This window comes from Humulus lupulus, chromosome X (genome assembly GCF_963169125.1).
Source record: "Humulus lupulus chromosome X, drHumLupu1.1, whole genome shotgun sequence".
NCBI lineage: Eukaryota > Viridiplantae > Streptophyta > Magnoliopsida > Rosales > Cannabaceae > Humulus > Humulus lupulus.
Window position 1 is genome coordinate 104,790,957 of NC_084802.1, and position 19,606 is coordinate 104,810,562.

The 19,606-nt window shown below is 37.2% G+C and overlaps 1 protein-coding gene and 1 non-coding gene across 2 annotated transcripts; one reads left to right on the forward strand and one right to left on the reverse strand.

Annotated features, from left to right (window-relative positions):
* Positions 1-3,345: 3,345 nt before the first annotated feature.
* Positions 3,346-4,296, reverse strand: LOC133806121 (uncharacterized). Its single transcript, XM_062244252.1, has one exon. It carries the CDS (start codon positions 4,294-4,296, stop codon positions 3,346-3,348), a length of 951 nt encoding a protein of 316 aa, XP_062100236.1.
* A 2,718-nt stretch (positions 4,297-7,014) lies between these two features.
* LOC133807621 (small nucleolar RNA R71) lies at positions 7,015-7,121 on the forward strand. Its single transcript, XR_009879523.1, has one exon. It is a non-coding gene; the product is annotated as a small nucleolar RNA R71 (small nucleolar RNA).
* Positions 7,122-19,606: the final 12,485 nt, after the last annotated feature.

The following is a 19,606-nucleotide window of genomic DNA, read 5'->3' on the forward strand; positions in this document are numbered from 1 at the left end:
ATTAATATAAATCATGTTATGCATAAGAATCAATAGAACTTTTATAGGCTTGTAATGATGGCTTAGGTAAAGGTAGATGAAAATGTAATTTTTAAGCTCACTTTACTATAAGCACATGACCAAAACTCACAAACTTTACTTCCATAGTAATACAATCCCATAATCCCCTTTCTTTTTATATTTTTTTTCTTTTAGAGAGATATATATTTTTTATTTTTGTTTTTTTTTTCAATAATAACTACACTCCCCCAAACTTGATTTTTTTGTATATTCATAAATCACAGCTAAACCACATTACACATCAATCCCCATAATTTTTTCTCAATCATATGCTCATAGTATAAAAATGATGGATATATAACCAAGTTTCAAGTATTAGGCTAAAATGATGGTTTAGAACAAAAAGATACAAGATTAGGCTCAAAAGGGGTAAACAAAGGATCAAGTAATTTAAGGTTGGCAAGAAAAGCTCAAACGGTCCAAATGATAGCCTAAATCATATTCCTAAGCATACATGATATATTATTTCGCCTCAAATAACAAGTAAGCAAGTTCTAGAATTGTAGAAAATAATTTCCGGACGCTGTCGTTAACGTCATTTAGCCGGACGCTGAATACCCTATTTAAAGGGGTTCCAAAACCATCACTGATTTGCACTTTTCCACTAGTCCTTCCAAATAATGCTTTAACCTCTGACCATTTACTTTAAAATGTCCTGTTTTCTCGCTATGAATCTGAACTGCTGCATAAGGTAATGAGACCACAACTGTGAAGGGTCCCGACCATCTAGACTTTAGTTTTCTTGGAAACAACTTCAATCTAGAATTAAATAACATAACTTTATCTCCCAGTTGGAAATCCTTTCTAATGATCCTTTTATCATGAAAAGCCTTAAAATTTTCTTGATAAATCTTTGTGTTTTCATAAGCCTCATTTTGAAATTAATCGAGCTCATTCAACCCTAGAAGCCTATTCTGCCTTGCCATAAATAAATCAACATTCAACTTTTTCACCGCCTAATAAGCTCGATGCTCAAGTTCGATTGGTAAATGAAACACATTCCTGAACACCAACCGATATGGTGACATATTAATAGGAGTCTTAAAGGCTGTGCGATATGCCCACAGTGAATCATCAAGTTTTTTCGACCAATCTTTCCTTGATGTGTTTATAGTTTTTTCTAAAATACTTTTAATTTCCTAGTTTGACACTTCAGCTTGACCATTAGCAAGTGGATGATAAAACATGGCCTTTCTGTGATGAACTCCATAACGAGCGCATAGAGCTATGAATGATTTATTACAGAAATGGCTGTCTCTATCACTAATAATGGCTCTTAGAGTACCAAACCGAGTGAAAATATTCGTATGAAGAAATTTAAGTACCTCCTTTCCATCACAAGTAGAAGTTGCTGCAGCTTCCACCCATTTAGAAACATAATCTACTGCCAGCAAAATGTACTTATTATTATAGGATGATGGGAAAGGTCCCATAAAATCTATTCCCCAAACATCAAACAACTTAACTTCTAGGATTTCAGTCATTGGCATTTGATCTCTTCTGGATATATTACCGGTCCTTTGGAAATGATCACAACTCTTAACAAAGGCATTACCATCTTTAAATAACGTAGGCCAATAAAACCCACATTGCAAAACTTTTTCTGCTATGCTTGTTCCCCCAAAGTGGCCACCACATTGTAAAGTATGGCAGTGAGTAAGTATGGAAATCATTTCCTCTTCTGGGACACATCTTCTAATCATTAGATAAGCACAATGATGAAAAAGAATGGGCTCATCCCAATAATAATGCTTCACTTCCGAATAGAACTTTTTTAGTTGCTACCTTGACATGTCTGGAGGCAAAACTTTAGCTACCAAATAGTTGACATAATTTGCAAACCATGGTATCTTCTCTTCACATTCAATCAAAAATAATTGTTCATCCATAATTTTTTTTATCAATTGGATCCTATTTAACATTATGCTCTTCTTCTTTTTCTAATATAGATAAATGATCAACAACTAGATTTTTTGTCCCCTTCTTATCATGAATTTCCATATCAAACTCTTGCAATAATAGGACCCATCGAATCAGGCGAGGTTTAGCATCCTTTTTGGTCATAAGATACTTAATAGTTGAATGATCTGTGCAAACAATCACCTTATTACCAATTAAATATGGTCTGAACTTGTCAAATGCAAGGACCATTGCAAGTAATTCCTTCTTAGTAATTGCATAATTTAATTGAGCATCATTCAAGGTTCGACTAGCACAATAAATCGTTCGGAATACCTTGTTGACTCGCTGTTCAAGAACCACTCCTACTACATAATCACTAGCATCACACATTAATTCAAAAGGAATTTCCCAATTTGGTGATACAACAATTGGACCATATACCAATTTCTCCTTCAGTGTGTTAAACGCCCTTAAACAATTAGAATCAAAGTTGAATGCCACACCATTCTTAAGTAAAGTAGATAAGGGCTTCAAATTTTTTGAAAAGTCCTTTATGAACCTCCTATAAAATCCAGCATGGCCCAGAAAACTTTAAACCTCTTTAACAGATACTGGAGGAGGTAAATTTTCTATTGTTGAAATCTTGGCTCTGTCTACTTCATTTCCATGGCGTGAAATCTTGTGGCCCAAGACTATTCCTTCTGTCACCATAAAGTGACATTTCTCCCAGTTTAATATTAAATTTGACTCCTCACATCTTTTTAGAACCCTTTCCAAATTAGCTAAACATCCATCAAAAGAGGGTCCAAAGACTGAAAAGTCATCCATAAAAATTTCAATACCTTTTTTCCACCATGTCTGGAAAAATTGACATCATACATCTTTGAAAGGTGGCGGGAGCATTACATAACCCAAATGACATCCTCTAAAATGAAAATGTTCTATAAGGGCATGTGAAGGTAGTCTTTTCTTGATCCTCAAGTGCTATAGGAATTTGATGATATCCCGAATATCCATCCATGAAGCAGTAATAAGGATGGCCTGCCAATCCTTCTAGCATCTGATTTACAAAAGGTAAAGGGAATGGTCTTTCCTGGTAGCCTTATTTAGCTTATGGTAATCAATAAAAATTCTCCACCCCGTTGGCGTATGAGTTGGAATAAGTTCATTATTATTATTTTTAACCATTGTCATGCCACCCTTCTTTGGAACTACCTAGACAGGACTAACCCAAGCACTGTCAGATATTCGGTAATTTACCCCTGCATCCAACCATTTAAGGATTTCTTTCCTTACCACTTCTTTCATTGAAGGATTTAGCCTCCTCTGAGCATCAATACTAGGCTTACTATCCTCCTCCATTAATATACAATGCATCACTGTTTAAGGACTAATGCCCTTAATATCTGCCAAAGTCCATCCAATTGCTAATTTGTGAGCCCTTAATACCCTAAGAAGATTCTCTTCTTCAGTCACAGGCAAAGAAGCTAAAATAATAACTGGGAGAGTATCATTCTTCCCCAGATAAGCGCACTTAAGATGATCAGGTAAGATTTTTAACTCAAGAGTTGGTGGTTTCTTAATGGATGGGAGAGGTTTCTCAAGCACTTGCCCTAATTCCTCATATTTCTTTTTATAAATTTTCCCTGACGAATTCAACCACTTAACATACTCACTGGCTTCAGTACCAGCACACTCTTCAGGACTTGCAATCAAACTCAACTCCAGTGGATCCTTAATAGACTGGACCCTTTTACTTGGTTCCTCCAATACACTAACACAAAAACAACTATCACTGACTAAAGGATATTTCAAAGCTTTGAAAACATTAAAAACAACCTCATCACCTTGTACTCTAAGCCTTAACTCTCCCTTCTGAACGTCTATCAACACTTGCCCCATGGCCAAAAATGGTCGTCCCAATATAATAGGCACATCCTCATCTTCCTCCATATCTAGTACAATGAAATCCACTGGGAAAATGAACTTATCTACCTTTACTAGAACATCCTCTATAATACCTCTGGGGTGTGTTAATGAACGATCAGCCAGTTGAAGAGTAACAGTAGTGGGTCTAGCTTCCCCCAAACCAAGGCTTTTAAATACAGACAGTGACATTAAATTTATGCTTGCACCCAAATCACATAAAGCTCTCTCACAATGAAAGTTCCCAATGATGCAAGGTATGGTAAAGCTGCCCGAATCCCTTAACTTTTGAGGAAGCTTCTTTTGAATAATTGCACTACACTCTTCAATTAATGCAACAATTTCATAATCATCCATTTTTCTCTTATTAGACAATATCTCTTTCATAAACTTTACATAACTAGGCATTTATTCTAGAGCCTCAACAAAAGGGATGTTAATGTGAAGTTTCTTAAATACCTCAAGAAATTTGGAGAATTTTTTGTCAAGATTAGCCTTTTGAAACTGTTGAGGATATGGAATCTTTGGTGTAGGCTCAGTGTATTTTGGTTTTTTTGTCTTTGGAAGGTCTCCAGTAACCTCCTCTTGTATTGGACTAGTAACATGTTGATCATCTGTCTTCTTCCCCTTGTCATCCACTGTAGGTCCATCATACTTAGTCCATTCCTCAGAGTGACAACTTGACATTGCTCTTTAGGATTTACCTCTGTGGAACTAGGCAAATTCCCTTGCTTTATACTAAAAAATATTTGAGCCAATTGACCTATTTGTATCTCTAAACTCCTGATTGAAGACCTTGTCTCTATCATAAATTGATTTAATTGATTTGCTGAATTGTTGGCGGGTTCATTTGAGGATGTGGTAGTGGGTGAGATGGGCATGGATTTGGATCATAATATGGTCTAGAATGTAAACCATAAGTCGGTTGATGAGGGGGTTGTTAAGGTGGGTACTGTGGATATTGTGGTTGTAACCCCTGATTATTTTTTCAAGACAAATTAGGGTGATTTTTCCAAGCAAAAGTATAGGAATTGGAGTAAGTGTTGGGTGCAGGTCTTGAAAAATTACCAATAACTTATGCTTGTTCCAAAGGCATATTATTCACATCAGTTGGGCAACTAGCTGTGCTCAGGCATTGTTCATAAGAATGTGGTTCCCCACAAATCTCACAACTCACGACATTCTGTACTTGCATTATGTAACGTCCTGCGTTTCGGGTGCCTTGAAATGACTCGGGTCGGGATTTTTTCCCCCGAGTTAAGAATATTATTTTAAATAATATTATATTTGTTTGGAATTTATTTCCATGAGTTATTGCTAGACAAATGATGAATTTTGTGTTTAAAAGTCAAGATAAGACTTTTGGTCTTGGACCGACACAAAAACCTTGATCGGGTAAAAATTTCAGAAAATAAAATGAAAAACTATGGAAAATATATTTTGGGCATAAAATACATTCATAAAAATTAAAGTTTGGTAAAAATTAATAAACCTAAGAGAAAATGGAAATTTTCAGCATTTGGTGTTAAATGCTTAATTTTACCGAATTGGGGAATTTTATTCCATGAATGGACCGTAGGTTAAATTTTATTGTGTGATTAATTAAATTAAATGTGAGAGATATTTAATTTAATTATTATGGGTTAAGTTTTATTTTTTTAAATTTTTAAAAAAAATATAATAATAACTTTATTATGAGTGAAAAAGGTTATAGAAAGTCAATTTGGATTTTTCTTCTTAGGAAATGTTTATTAACCTTTATAAAAAAATAATATAAATGCATAAATAGAAAGAGGTGGTCGGCCATGTGAGGTTTTAAATGGTGTGAACAAAATTAATTAAGTTTTAAATCCCATTTTAAATATTAGGGTTAATGGCAAGTGGATAGTAAAACACTCAAGTGTTTTAGGATATTTTAGAGTAGCCTGAACCCTTATAACGCCACCAAATCCGAACCCCCCCCCCCCCCCCCCCCCCCCCCCTCTCACAATCACTTTCATCTTTTTTGAAAACTCTCTCTCAAGTTTTCTTTCCATCTTCAACCTCAAGAACACTAAGAAGGCTTGGAAGCCTAAGCTTTGGTCTAGGAAGGGTTTCCCTAAGGTAAAGTTTAAAAAATCTTGACTTTGTAAAGTTTTTAACCATAGGTCTTTCAATAGCAAACTATCTATATTGTTGGGGGGAGTTGGTTAAGGTATTGAAAGAGTTTTGAAGGACTCAAAGCTAGTAGGAACATCAAACTATCTATATTTTTAGGGGAGTTGGTTAAGGTATATCTGCTTGCTCTGGGATTTTCTGAGTGCAAGGATTTATTTGTTGATAAGATATAGTTGTGATATAATATATCTGCTTGTTCTGGGATTTTCTGAGTGCAAGAATTTATCTGTTTATATGAAATAATTTGTCATTGGTTATCAAGCATGACCATAAGTTTTCCAGGACGCTTTTGTGTTCTTGAAATTGATTGTGTTGGGTCCGGATGGATCTGGAACCCTAATCCTTTACATGCTTTGTTTTAATGTTGAACTTACTAAGTGTTTTCACTTACCTAGTTGTTTCTTGTTGTAGGCAAGAGCAAGGGCAAGGCAGAGCAGTGAGCGCTGGAGTCTACCTTGCGAATGTACATGTGGACCAACCTTTTGGGAAGCCGTTTTATTTTTGGAAATGTTGTGTTATTTTCATAAACTAGGCTCACTCTACTCTTTATAAAATATGTTTGTATTAAATGTTAAGTATGGCCATACGACTTTTAAAAAGTTTTTTTTATACGGGTTTTTGAGATTTTTGGTTAAATTAAAACATTTATATTTTCGCATTATCGAGTCTTAAAATTCAGGGTCGTTACACATTGCTTGTACGGCGAGATTTGTCTGTTGCAATTGCTTGGTTAGAGATTCCACGTGAGCGATCTATTGCGCAATTGGATCAACTTCTAAGACTCTTGCTACTTTCTTGTACTCATTTTTAGTAGGCCAATTATAGTTATTCATTGCCATCTCTTCCAATAATTCATATGCTTCATTAGTTCTTTTTCTCATAAACGCTCATCCTGATGCTGCTTCTATAATTGTCCTTGTATTGCCCCCTAAACCATTGTAAAAAGTATGAACTAACAAGCACTTCTCTATTCCATGATGTGGGCATTTCCTTTGCAACTCTTTAAATCGTTCCCATGCATCATATAAAGACTCCCCATCTAGCTGATGGAAATTATTAATCTCTCCTCTTATTTTAGCTAACTTGGGAGGAGGAAAATATTTCCCAAGGAATTTCTAAGCCAAATCTTCCCAAGTAAGTATACAGTTGGCTAGTAATGAATTCAACCAACTCTTAGCTCTGTCCCTTAGTGAAAATGGGAATAATCTCAATCTTATAACATCATTACTCACCCCATTCATTTTGAATGTCGCACATAGCTCTAAAAATTTTGTGATATGGAGATTTGGATCCTCATTTGGTAACCCCCCAAATTGTACACAATTCAGCACCATCTGAATAATTGAGGATTTTATCTCAAAATTATTTGCCTCAACAGTTGGAGGAGGAATGCTTGAATGTATCCCTGTAACAGTAGGGAGTACATAGTTTCTTAATGGCGGATCGGCTTCAGCTGCACTACCCATATTTGCATTGTTGTTGACTACATTATTTGCGTTCTCAGCCATGGTGAAATCCAACCGTTTCTTTATCTTTCGGTTCTGTTTGCACGTTCTCTCAATTTCAAGATCTATTGGTATGAGTGCCTTTTGTCTACTTCCTGGCAGATACCAACAATTCCTGAAACACAATACAACCTTGATTCGAATAAGTGTAAAACAATAAAAAAAAAAAAACAAATTAGAACAAACAACAATTAACTTTGATATTGGAAACTTAATCCCTGGAAATGGCGCCAAAAACTTGATCGTGAAAATATATATATATGAAAGTGCACGCAATCGATTCAAGTAATATAGATGATAAATAGAGTATCGTTCCCGCGAAGACTATTATCCAATTACAACTAATTGTTCATTTAATTTCTATTTGGTAACCAAAATTTAGATGAATGAATTTAATTTTAAAATTATAAATAACTATGAACAAAATTAACTAAAGATGAAAATCAATATTAAAAAGACCTAGGGTATTAATTTCATTAACTTTTCATTCAACTAATTTTATCAATCAGTTCTAAATTTATTTCCTTCTATTCTAATAGCAGGTTAACAAAAATCGATTCCTATTATTTTTCAAGATATAAGATCTCATCCTATATGCAGGTTTTCTACCTCTTTGTGATAAACTTAAACATATAGTAGGCATTAAGCATGAAAACCTAATTACTACACAAGTCATACAAGTATTTTTGTCAAATATGCAACCTATGTCTATATAATGATAGCATATTCAATTCTCATCTTTCGAATTTTGAATCAAAATCATAAATCAAGCAAATATTGATCAAGTATTTACTAGAATTAAACACACATTAAATAGATTAGAATAGAGAAGAAACATCAATAGAACATCATAATTAAATTAGATAGAAATCCAAGTGACTACATTAAACCCTAGATAAAAATGTTTAGTTCATATCAGACATGACTAAATCAACAAAATAATAATTCAAAAACATAAGATTCACAAACTTAAAGAAGGAAGAAAAATATAAAAATGCAGAATCACTAGTCTATGAATAAAAATTAGTCTCTAAAAACGTAATGAAAAACTGACCTCATGACCTAATTAAACCCTAAATACAAATTTTTTGTAAAAAAATTACAAGAGCTGTGTTTTTCATATGCGGGCCGCGACTTGGCCTTCTCTGGGTCATGACCCGTGTCAAATTTTGAGCCATTTCACTGCTATGATAGTCTGTAGGCGTGTAATGACCCACTAATCTAGACTATTTGGACCATTAACAAAACTATACATAAACTTACATTTTTACGAAAATACCATAATTTTATTGAGTAACTTGTAAAATAAGAGTTACTTTTAAATAAATAGAATACTAAGAAGGATATGGGATCCCATTGTCTTTAAAAACAAAACATGATTTAAAATAAAAAGACATTACATAAGAAATGCGGAAAATACATATAAAACCATAAAAAAAAAAGGTAAAATGAGACTACATCCTCGAATCGAATAACGCTCGGCCCCTTGACTCCATTCACCATCGATACACATCCTCTAAGCATCACGAATCTTACCGCCTCCAAAGCTATTTTCTTGCACATAAAACAAAAAGGAATGAGCCTAATTCCCAGCAAGGAAAATCTAACACATAGTCATACACATAAATTTCATAATAAACGTAAAGACATATCATAACACTTAATACATACACTTATTATAATGGCCATTATTACTTGGGGTCCCATAGACTAAACAAGCTTATGCCCATGAGATTAGTGGGGTCCTACTAGCTAAGTAGGCATATGCCCAAGCCTACAAACATACACAAACATAACATATTCATAACATATCATATTTCATAACATAACACATAAGATAACATAAGCAATACACATATAGATTCTATCCTATTTTCCTTACCAAAGTTACCGGGATATGATGGACTGAGTTGGGACTTTTGGAACACTCCTAAAACCATAATGAACAAGAGTGAGTCTAAAGAAGGAGAAGAGATGAAAAGGAATGGGAAGACTAAACCATTAAAAGTCACACTTACCAAACTTATGTGCTCAAGAGCTTAGATTCCCTAACCAAAATGAAGATTAAGGTTAGAGATTGAGTAGAAGACTATGAGAAAGAAAATAACATAATACAGAAATGAACTAGAGTTTTGGTTACCTCAAAGACTTGTAAGATCAATCTACACCACAACCGAAATACTATAGAACCTCATTTCCCAAAGTGTTTGATAAGCTTATGATGTTTAAGCTTATGATTTTCCCAAACCAGTTGTTTACCCTCTCACACTCACTTAACACTAGCAGCTTCTGAACTTAGAGCAAAAGGTGAATAATGGCTGGGTACTAGGTCCTATTTATAGAGTTTGGGAATGAAAGTATCTTGATTTTACTTGAATAAAAATAATGGCTTTTTAGGTGAAAAATATTTGAATAATCGTTCAGCAGAGGCTGAAGACTCGTTCAAAAAATGCTGGACTTATGAAGGAGTTTGAATGGCTGAAAGGAAAAGAATTCAAAAGTGTTTGAATTTATGCTGGAGGAGGCGATATATCGCCCCCTGTAGGCGATATATCGCCTGGGCCAGTATGCCCGAGGCGACCGTGCATCGTCTCGTGTTTTCCGTATCTACGTGCTGCGATATATCGCCCCCTATAGCTGCGATATATCGGCACACGCTGAATATTTAAACATGAAATTACACATTTTTAGCTAAGTTTGAATGGAGTAAACAGCCTTGACTAAGCCTTCAACGTATTCAAAGCTGCTGACTGGCCCTATAACATTCAAACTTTACCCTTATTTAATTTAATCCTAAAAAATACTTAATCCTTAATTACCATTCATAACATGTGCTTAAATTCCTATTGGTTGATATCTAAATCTTATAGTATAATGAATATAATCCTTAATATCAGTCATATAATCAAACCTTAGGTTATACTTATTATTCTTAAACTATAGGTTAAACTTAGAAAATCTATAAGTACTACTATGAGTGTCCAAATAATTCCCGGTCTGAACCAAAAATCCACAATTACAAAGATAATACTAAACATACTATAATACTACTAAATAATTAGCTATGTAAAGTTCTTGGACTCTACAATTCTCCTCTACTAAAAAGAATTTCGTCCTCGAAATTTACTTACCAATTAACACCGGATACCGGCTCTGCATGTCCTCCTCCAAGTCCCACGTTGCCTCGCGTTCAGAACTATTGATCCATAGGACTTTGACTATAGGAAAGCTCTTGGACCGTAACTGCTTCATCCCTCTATCTAGGATGCTAACCGGTCGTTCCTTGTAACTTAAGTCTTTCTGGAGCGCTATGGTATCGTACTTGAGGACGTGAGATGGGTCTGACACATACTTGCGTAGCATCGAAATGTGGAAGACGTTGTGACTATCGGCTAGTGTTGGCGGTAGGGATAGTCTATATGCAACTGGTCCCACTTTGTCCAATATCTAAAAAGGACCTATGAATCGGGGACTGAGCTTGCCTATCTTCCCGAACCGCTTGACACCCTTCATAGGAGATATCTTCAGGAAGACTTGATCCCCAACTTGGAACTCCACATCGCGTCGCTTGGCATCCGCATAGCTTTTCTGACGGCTTTGAGCATCAAGCATACGCTGTCTAATAAGTGCTACTGCTTCTTGTGCTTGTCTAACAGCTTCGGGCCCTAGAAGCTGCCTTTCTCCTACCTCGTCCCATCGGTACCTTCTTCCATATAGCAACTCATAAGGTGCCATCCCGATTTTCGACTGGTAGCTGTTGTTGTACGAGAACTTGATCAGCGGCAAGTACTTGTTCCATGATCCTCCGAAATCAAGTATACACGCGCGTAGCATATCTTCTAAGATCTGAATCGTACGCTCGGACTGCCCATCTTTCTGAGGATGGAAAGCTGTACTAAGACTTAACTTAGTACCCATGGCTTGCTGTAAGCTTCTCTAAAATCTTGATGTAAACACTGATCCTCTATCTGACACTATCGTCTTGGGGATTCCATGCAATCGTACAATCTCTTGGATGTAGATGTCTGCATATTGGTCTGCCGTATACGAAGTCTTAACAGGCAGGAAATGAGCCGACTTGGTTAGTCTATCTATTACTATCCAAGCGGAATCATGTTGCTTATTCATCTTTGGCAGACTCGTCACGAAGTCCATGGCTATATCGTCCCACTTCCATTTCGGTATGCTAAGTGGTTGCAATAAGCCTGCAGGGTGCTGATGCTCTGCTTTCACTTGCTGGCATACCAGACACTTAGATACATACTCTGCTATCTCCTTCTTCATCCCTGGCCACCAATAGACTGCCTTGATGTCATGAGTCATCTTGGTAGACCCTGGATGAACTGAGTACGGGGTATTGTGCGCTTCTTCTAGGATCGTCTTCTTAATACTTTGGTCGTCTGGCACGCATACCCGATCCTTATATCTCAATAAACCTTGACTGGATATTGAGAAATCTGTAGTCTTGCCTTCTCTGACTGCATCCATGTGTGCTGCTAGTGTGTCGTCATGTCCCTGACCAATTCATATGTCCTCTAGCAGATTCGATTGAATAGACAAGTTAGCTAGCTTGCCTACAACCACTTCTATTCCGGCACTGATAAGCTCCTACTGTAACGACCTTTCTATTCCGGATAAGGCTGCTAAATTCCCATAGCTTTTCCGGCTAAGTGCATCGGCAACTACGTTCGCCTTCCCTGGGTGGTACAGGATTTCGTAGTCGTAATCCTTGACTAACTCTAACCACCTGCGCTGCCTCATGTTGAGCTCCTTCTGCGTAAAGAAGTATTTTAAACTTTTGTGGTCCGTGTAAATCTCGCACCGTTCTCCGTAAAGATAATGGTGCCAGATTTTTAACGCAAAGACCACCGCTGCCAACTCCATATCGTGAGTTGGATAGCGTTGCTCATACTCCTTTAGCTGACGTGAGGCATAGGCTATCACCTTGTCGTTTTGCATCAGTACGCATCCCAATCCTAGCTTTGATGCATCACAGTAGACAACGAACTTGTCGTTGGGTGTTGGGACACTAAGTACTGGTGTTGAGCAAAGCTTATCCTTAAGCAACTGGAAGCTTTCCTCACACTTATCATTCCAGTTAAACTTTTGTTGCTTCCGGGTCAGGTTGGTGAGTGGAGTGGCTATCTTAGAAAAGCCCTCTACAAAATTTCTATAGTAACCTGCTAGCCCTAAGAAGCTTCTTACTTCTGACGCGTTTTTCGGTCTAGGCCAATCCTTCACTGCCTCTACCTTTGATGGATCCACTGCAACTCCGTCTTTCGATATGATGTGCCCGAGGAACGCCACTTGTGAAAGCCAAAACTCGCATTTCTTGAACTTGGCGTAGAGTTGATGCTCCTTCAATCGCGTCAAAATCATCCTCAAATGTTCCTCGTGCTCTACTTCATTCTTGGAGTAAATTAAAATGTCGTCGATAAACACAACGATGAATTTATCCAAGTAGTCTTTGAAGACCCTATTCATTAAATCCATAAACGCGGCTGGTGCATTAGTAAGACCAAAAGACATAACCAAGAACTCGTAGTGTCCATAACGAGTCCTAAAGGCTGTCTTAGGAATATCTTCTCCCTTTACCTTGAACTGATGATACCCGGACCGTAAATCGATCTTAGAAAATACAGTCGCGCCTCGGAGTTGATCAAACAAATCATCAATCCGAGGTAGCGGGTATTTGTTCTTAATTGTTACTTTATTCAGCTCACGGTAGTCTATGCACATGCGCATACTTCCGTCCTTCTTCTTCACGAATAGTACCGGAGCTCCCCATGGTGAATGGCTTGGCCTAATGAAACCCAAGTCTAGGAGTTCTTGTAGCTACGTCTTTAACTCCTTGAGTTCCGTAGGTGCCATCCGGTATGATGCCTTAGAGATAGGCTCGGTGCCCGGTACTAATTCTATCGTGAAGTCTATTTCTCGATTTGGCGACAATCCTGGCAAGTAATCGGGAAATACCTCTGGAAATTCTTGTATAACCCGAACATCTCCAACTTTAAGTGATGTCTCCTTCTCCATATTCGTGATGCTGGCTAAGAACGCTTGGCATCCTTTCTCCATCATTCTCTGAGCTTTGAGAGATGACACTAACGGGGTGCGTAGTCCTGAAGCTTGTCCCATGAAACATAGTTTCTGGCCGTCAGGAGTATCGAATGTCACCTTCTTGCGTCTGCAGTCGATCGTTGCGCCATGCCGTGCTAGCCAATCCATGCCTAGTATGACGTCGAAGTCTTTGATCACCAGTTCTATCAGGTCTCCTTCTAGTTCCTTGTCCTCAATTTTGATTGGTACGCCTCGTACAATTCGTGATGACAGAACTACTTTGCCCGAAGGCAACTCGGTTACAAACCTAGTTCTAAATCTTTCACTAGGTTTGTCTAGTTTATCTATCATTCCTAACGAAATATATGAATGAGTGGCTCCCGAATCAAATAATACATGACATAAATTACTGAGGATGGAAACCTGACCTGTGACCACCTTATTGCTAGCATCTGCCTCTCCTTGGGTTAAAGCAAAAGCCCGAGCAGGAACCATCTTTTCGTCCTTCTTTCCTTCTGGCTTTTGCTGAGGACACTCTTTCTTACGATGCCCTTCTTGACCACAGTTGAAACACTCCTTAGTGTTGGCGCGACATTCTCCAGGATGCTTCTTCTGACATTTTGCACATGGCGGGTATTCCACGTAGCCCGACCTATTTCCCCCATTATTTGGTCGTGCCCTTTTATTACTGTCGGCTTGCTTGTTGTCAGGATGCCTTCTCTTCTGTCCGTTACCGTTGTTGTTGGACTGATTGTTGCCGCTATTGCTAGGCTGATTGTTGTTCCGACTGGCCTGAGGTTGGCGCTGCTGTCTGGGTTCCGGCTTACTGGCTTCTTCTTTGCTTACGTTGGCTTGTAACCTTTCTACTTCAATTGCCATCTCAAGAACGTTGGCATATGAAGTGTTTCCCGGGTTCGCTAGTTTAACCCCTATCTCGATCTTCGGTCGGAGTCCTCTCACGAATTTGTTCACCCTCAGATAATCGGTTGGAACTAACTCTGCTGCGAACTTGGCTAAGCGGTCAAACTGACGAGCATATTCCGCCACTGTTAAATTCCCTTGCTTCAGATTGGTGAACTCCTCAACTCTCATAGCAAGTACCACTGAATTGTAGTACTTCTTGTGGAACAGCTCCACAAATTGGGTCCATGTCATGGTGGCAGCATCATGGGATTGCTGGACCAAGTCCCACCATATCCTGGCATCCTTCTTGAGCAAGGATGAGACGCAGGATATGCGATCCGCATTACTGAGATTCATGTGGGCTAGGATCGGCTCCACATTCCTTAGCCATTCTTCTGCTTCAAAGGGGTCCGTAGTCCCTTCGAAGTTCGGAGCGTGCTGCTTGCGGAACCTCTCGTACACTGGCTCCATGTGCTGTACTGGATACGGCGCATAATTCGTCATAGGCCATCCCCCATACGGACCAACTTGTTGGGGTGCTGGGGCCATTGGCTGTGGCTGCGGCTGCGGCTGTGGCGGAGGCTGAGGCTGAGATTGAGCCTGTTGGCATTGTTGCTGCAGAAGTTCCTCGACTTGCTGTCGCAGTCTGGCAATCTCCGCAGTGTTGTCAGCTGGCTGTGCCGGCGCGTTGCGGCGAGCAGTAGCACGCACTCCCCTTCGGCGAACTGTTGGAACCGTATTGGTTGCTGGAACATCGTTAGCGGCGTTTCCGTTGGTGCGTGCAGATCTTTGGAGAGACATCGTAGCAGAGTTCTAACAGTTGAAAGAAACATGTTAGAACTTTACCTAATAGGCTCTAAGGCAAAAACTTATTCTAAAACAAACATATCTCGGGCCTATTTATTATGACTTCTTATGAAAATTATATAGGTCTTTATTTATTATTAGAGTGGGTTTCTAAACTTAGAAAAACAACTCATCTTTATTTTCTAAGTGTGTTTCTAATCATCCTATATGACTTAATTCTCAAGCTCGAAACTTATCTTTGTTCCAAAGTTAACCATATTGAGGGAGGGCTGGGATCAGTAAAATTGTTCCCACTACTATGGCCCCCTAACTCTCAATAAGGAAACTAGGTTCATTGATTTGTATCCACCCTCACCGAACTTAGTCATTATTCATTTTATTTAGTATTGATTGCGAAAATAAAATCAAACTCACACATGATATTCAAGTAGCATGTTATTCATTTGGAAAACAATTTCACTTATTACAATCATAACATGAAAAGTAAATAAAACAAATAAAAACTACTAATCTAAAAATCGGGATCTTCTACATCCGATCTGTCATCTAGCATATCATCATCTATTTATTCATAATCATCATTGTCATGTGCATCGAAACGTCCTCTAGGAAGGTTGGTGAGAATCCTATGTTTTTGCTCATTTGTGAATTGAAACTCAAATTTTGCGGTGAACCTAACTAAGAGGAAATAGTATCTCATCGCTAATGGTAATTCATCCTCCTCATGCATCTCTTCCCATATTTCTTCTAAAGCTGCTATTACAGGATGAAAATCCTTAAACAACCTAATTACTAATACATATTGTTCCGTTGATCTTAACATTATTTGCTTAGCCTCTTGAAGGCCACCTATCTCTTGGTGAAACAAAAGCAACCTTCGAGTGATCCTTTCTAGGGCTCCTACGGTGTTTCTTGGCTCCCTTATTCTTTTTAAGGCCTTAATGGCTCAGATATCTTGGTAGGTTAAGGCTCCGTTCATTCTTAACTGAAAACATAAACACTAAAGGTGTTAGCTATACACATAAGTAACATAACTAGTAACTTAAACACTTACTTGGCGGTCAGATTCAGAGCTTTGAGCGTGTGTATCGAGGAGAACTTCATGCGACGGAACCGTTTCTCTGATACCAACTGTAATGACCCACTAATCTAGACTATTTGGACCATTAACGAAACTATACATAAACTTACATTTTTACGAAAATACCATAATTTTATTGAGTAACTTGTAAAATAAGAGTTACTTTCAAATAAATAGAATACTAAGAAGGATATGGGATCCCATTGTCTTTAAAAACAAAACATGATTTAAAATAAAAAGACATTACATAAGAAATGCGGAAAATACATATAAAACCATAAAAAAAAAAGGTAAAATGAGACTACATCCTCGAATCGAATAACGCTCGGCCCCTTGACTCCATTCACCATCGATACACATCCTCTAAGTGTCACGAATCTTAACGCCTCTAAAGCTATTTTCCTGCACATAAAACAAAAAGGAATGAGCCTAATGCCCAGCAAGGAAAATCTAACACATAGTCATACACATAAATTTCATAATAAACGTAAAGACATATCATAACACTTAATACATACACTTATTATAATGGCCATTATTACTTGGGGTCCCATAGACTAAACAAGCTTATGCCCATGAGATTAGTGGGGTCCTACTAGCTAAGTAGGCATATGCTCATAATCTTTTTGGGGTCTTGTTAGTCAAATAGGGCATAAGCCCAAGCCTACAAACATACACAAACATAACATATTCATAGCATATCATATTTCATAACATAACACATAAGATAACATAAGCAATACACATATAGATTCTATCCTATTTTCCTTACCAAAGTTACCGGGACATGATGGACTGAGTTGGGACTTTTGGAACACTCCTAAAACCATAATGAACAAGAGTGAGTCTAAAGAAGGAGAAGAGATGAAAAGGAATGGGAAGACTAAACCATTAAAAGTCACACTTACCAAACTTATGTGCTCAAGAGCTTAGATTCCCTAACCAAAATGAAGATTAAGGTTAGAGATTGAGTAGAAGACTATGAGAAAGAAAATAACATAATACAGAAATGAACTAGAGTTTTGGTTACCTCAAAGACTTGTAAGATCAATCTACACCACAACCGAAATACTATAGAACCTCATTTCCCAAAGTGTTTGATAAGCTTATGATGTTTAAGCTTATGATTTTCCCAAACCAGGTGTTTACACTCTCACACTCACTTAACACTAGTAGCTTCTGAACTTAGAGCAAAAGGTGAATAATGGCTGGGTACTAGGTCCTATTTATAGAGTTTGGGAATGAAAGTATCTTGATTTTACTTAAATAAAAATAATGGCTTTTTAGGTGAAAAATATTTGAATAATCGTTCAGCAGAGGCTGAAGACTCGTTCAAAAGATGCTGGACTTATGAAGGAGTTTGAATGGCTGAAAGGAAAAGAATTCAAAAGTGTTTGAATTTATGCTGGAGGAGGCGATATATCGCCCCCTGTAGGCGATATATCGCCTGGGCCAGTATGCCCGAGGCGACCGTGCATCGTCTCGTGTTTTCCGTATCTACGTGCTGCGATATATCGCCCCCTATAGCTGCGATATATCGGCACACGCTGAATATTTAAACACGAAATTACACATTTTTAGCTAAGTTTGAATGGAGTAAACAGCCTTGACTAAGCCTTTAACGTATTCAAAGTTCCTGACTGACCCTATAACATTCAAACTTTACCCTTATTTAATTTAATCCTCAAAAATACTTAATCCTTAATTACCATTCATAACATGTGCTTAAATTCCTATTGGTTGATATCTAAACCTTATAGTATAATGAATATAATCCTTAATATCAGTCATATAATCAAACCTTAGGTTATACTTATTATTCTTAAACTATAGGTTAAACTTAGAAAATCTATAAGTACTACTATGAGTGTCCAAATAATTCCCGGTCTGAACCAAAAATCCACAATTACAAAGATAATACTAAACATACTATAATACTACTAAATAATTAGCTAAGTAAAGTTCTTGGACTCTACAAGGCACCGCGACTCAAGCATCATCAAGTCGCGACCCGTGTCCATTTTTTTCCCTTGCTTTGCCTTGCGTCGTGACTTATAAGGTCAAGTCGTGGCTCTAATTGCCTCCATAATCCATGTGTTTCTGACTTGCCTTGAGTCGCGACTTGTAAGCCCAATTTGCGGCTCTAATTCCATTTTTTCTCAAATTTCTTCTTTCAACACTTCTTTTCATCAAAAAATAACTTTTAATCGTCCTTAGCTTTATTTTGAGTCCAACAATAGCCAAAAGCATCATTTCCCCACCATTTTCACTTCTTTTTTACATTTTTCTTGTGATTCACCGCACCAACCTACAGCAAAGACAAACAAAAGCGTAGTCTTGCACATAACACACATAAAGACTCAAGATTACCACAAAAATACATTCTAAAATGATGCTAAAATGAAGTTATCAGTGTTCTTGAATTAAGTATATGTATAATGATTTATATATATACAAGAGGATTTAATTCAAGATAATAATAATTGTTTTTTCCATAATCTCTAAATAAAGTGGGAGATTTATTTAATAAAAATTATGAATACGATTTATCTTCTGTTTAAGACAAAACAGTTTATCCAGACTATTAAGTGTATCGACACAAAAAGATAGAGGTACCCTATACAATATAGATTGTATTGGACTGGGACACGATGAAAGAAATAACTTCTAATAATATCCGTTAAAATATAGAAGTACAACATTCATCAATCGATGGTCAATTGAGACTTTACCTCAATCCTGAAGTGAGTAATGAACTCCTATTTGTACTTTTATGAATTTTGACTTATTCGGTAAAGTTCAATATTCCTACGATCTAATTCCTAATATCTTGGAGTCATAGAACTACAAGGTTCTGGGAACATAATTCACAGATATGGAATCTTCTCCTTACTGAAATGAAAGCAGATTAGTTGTTCCTTTTAGTGTTGATTCAGGGCCTGAACATAGAGCACTCAATTTCTATTAGAGAACAGAAATATCATTCTGTAATTAAATTTATAGAATATTGTTCATTAGAGGATCGATGGAACAAATTTATAAATCCATAATTAGAGAGGTTAACAGACATTAAGACCTAGCTTTAATTATGAACAACTTGCAGAGGCTCATAACTCATGCAATGACTTAGACGACTTTATATATTTAAGCTCACAAATTAATATTATTTGTAAAATAATAGTTAATGGCAAATAAAATTATATTGTTA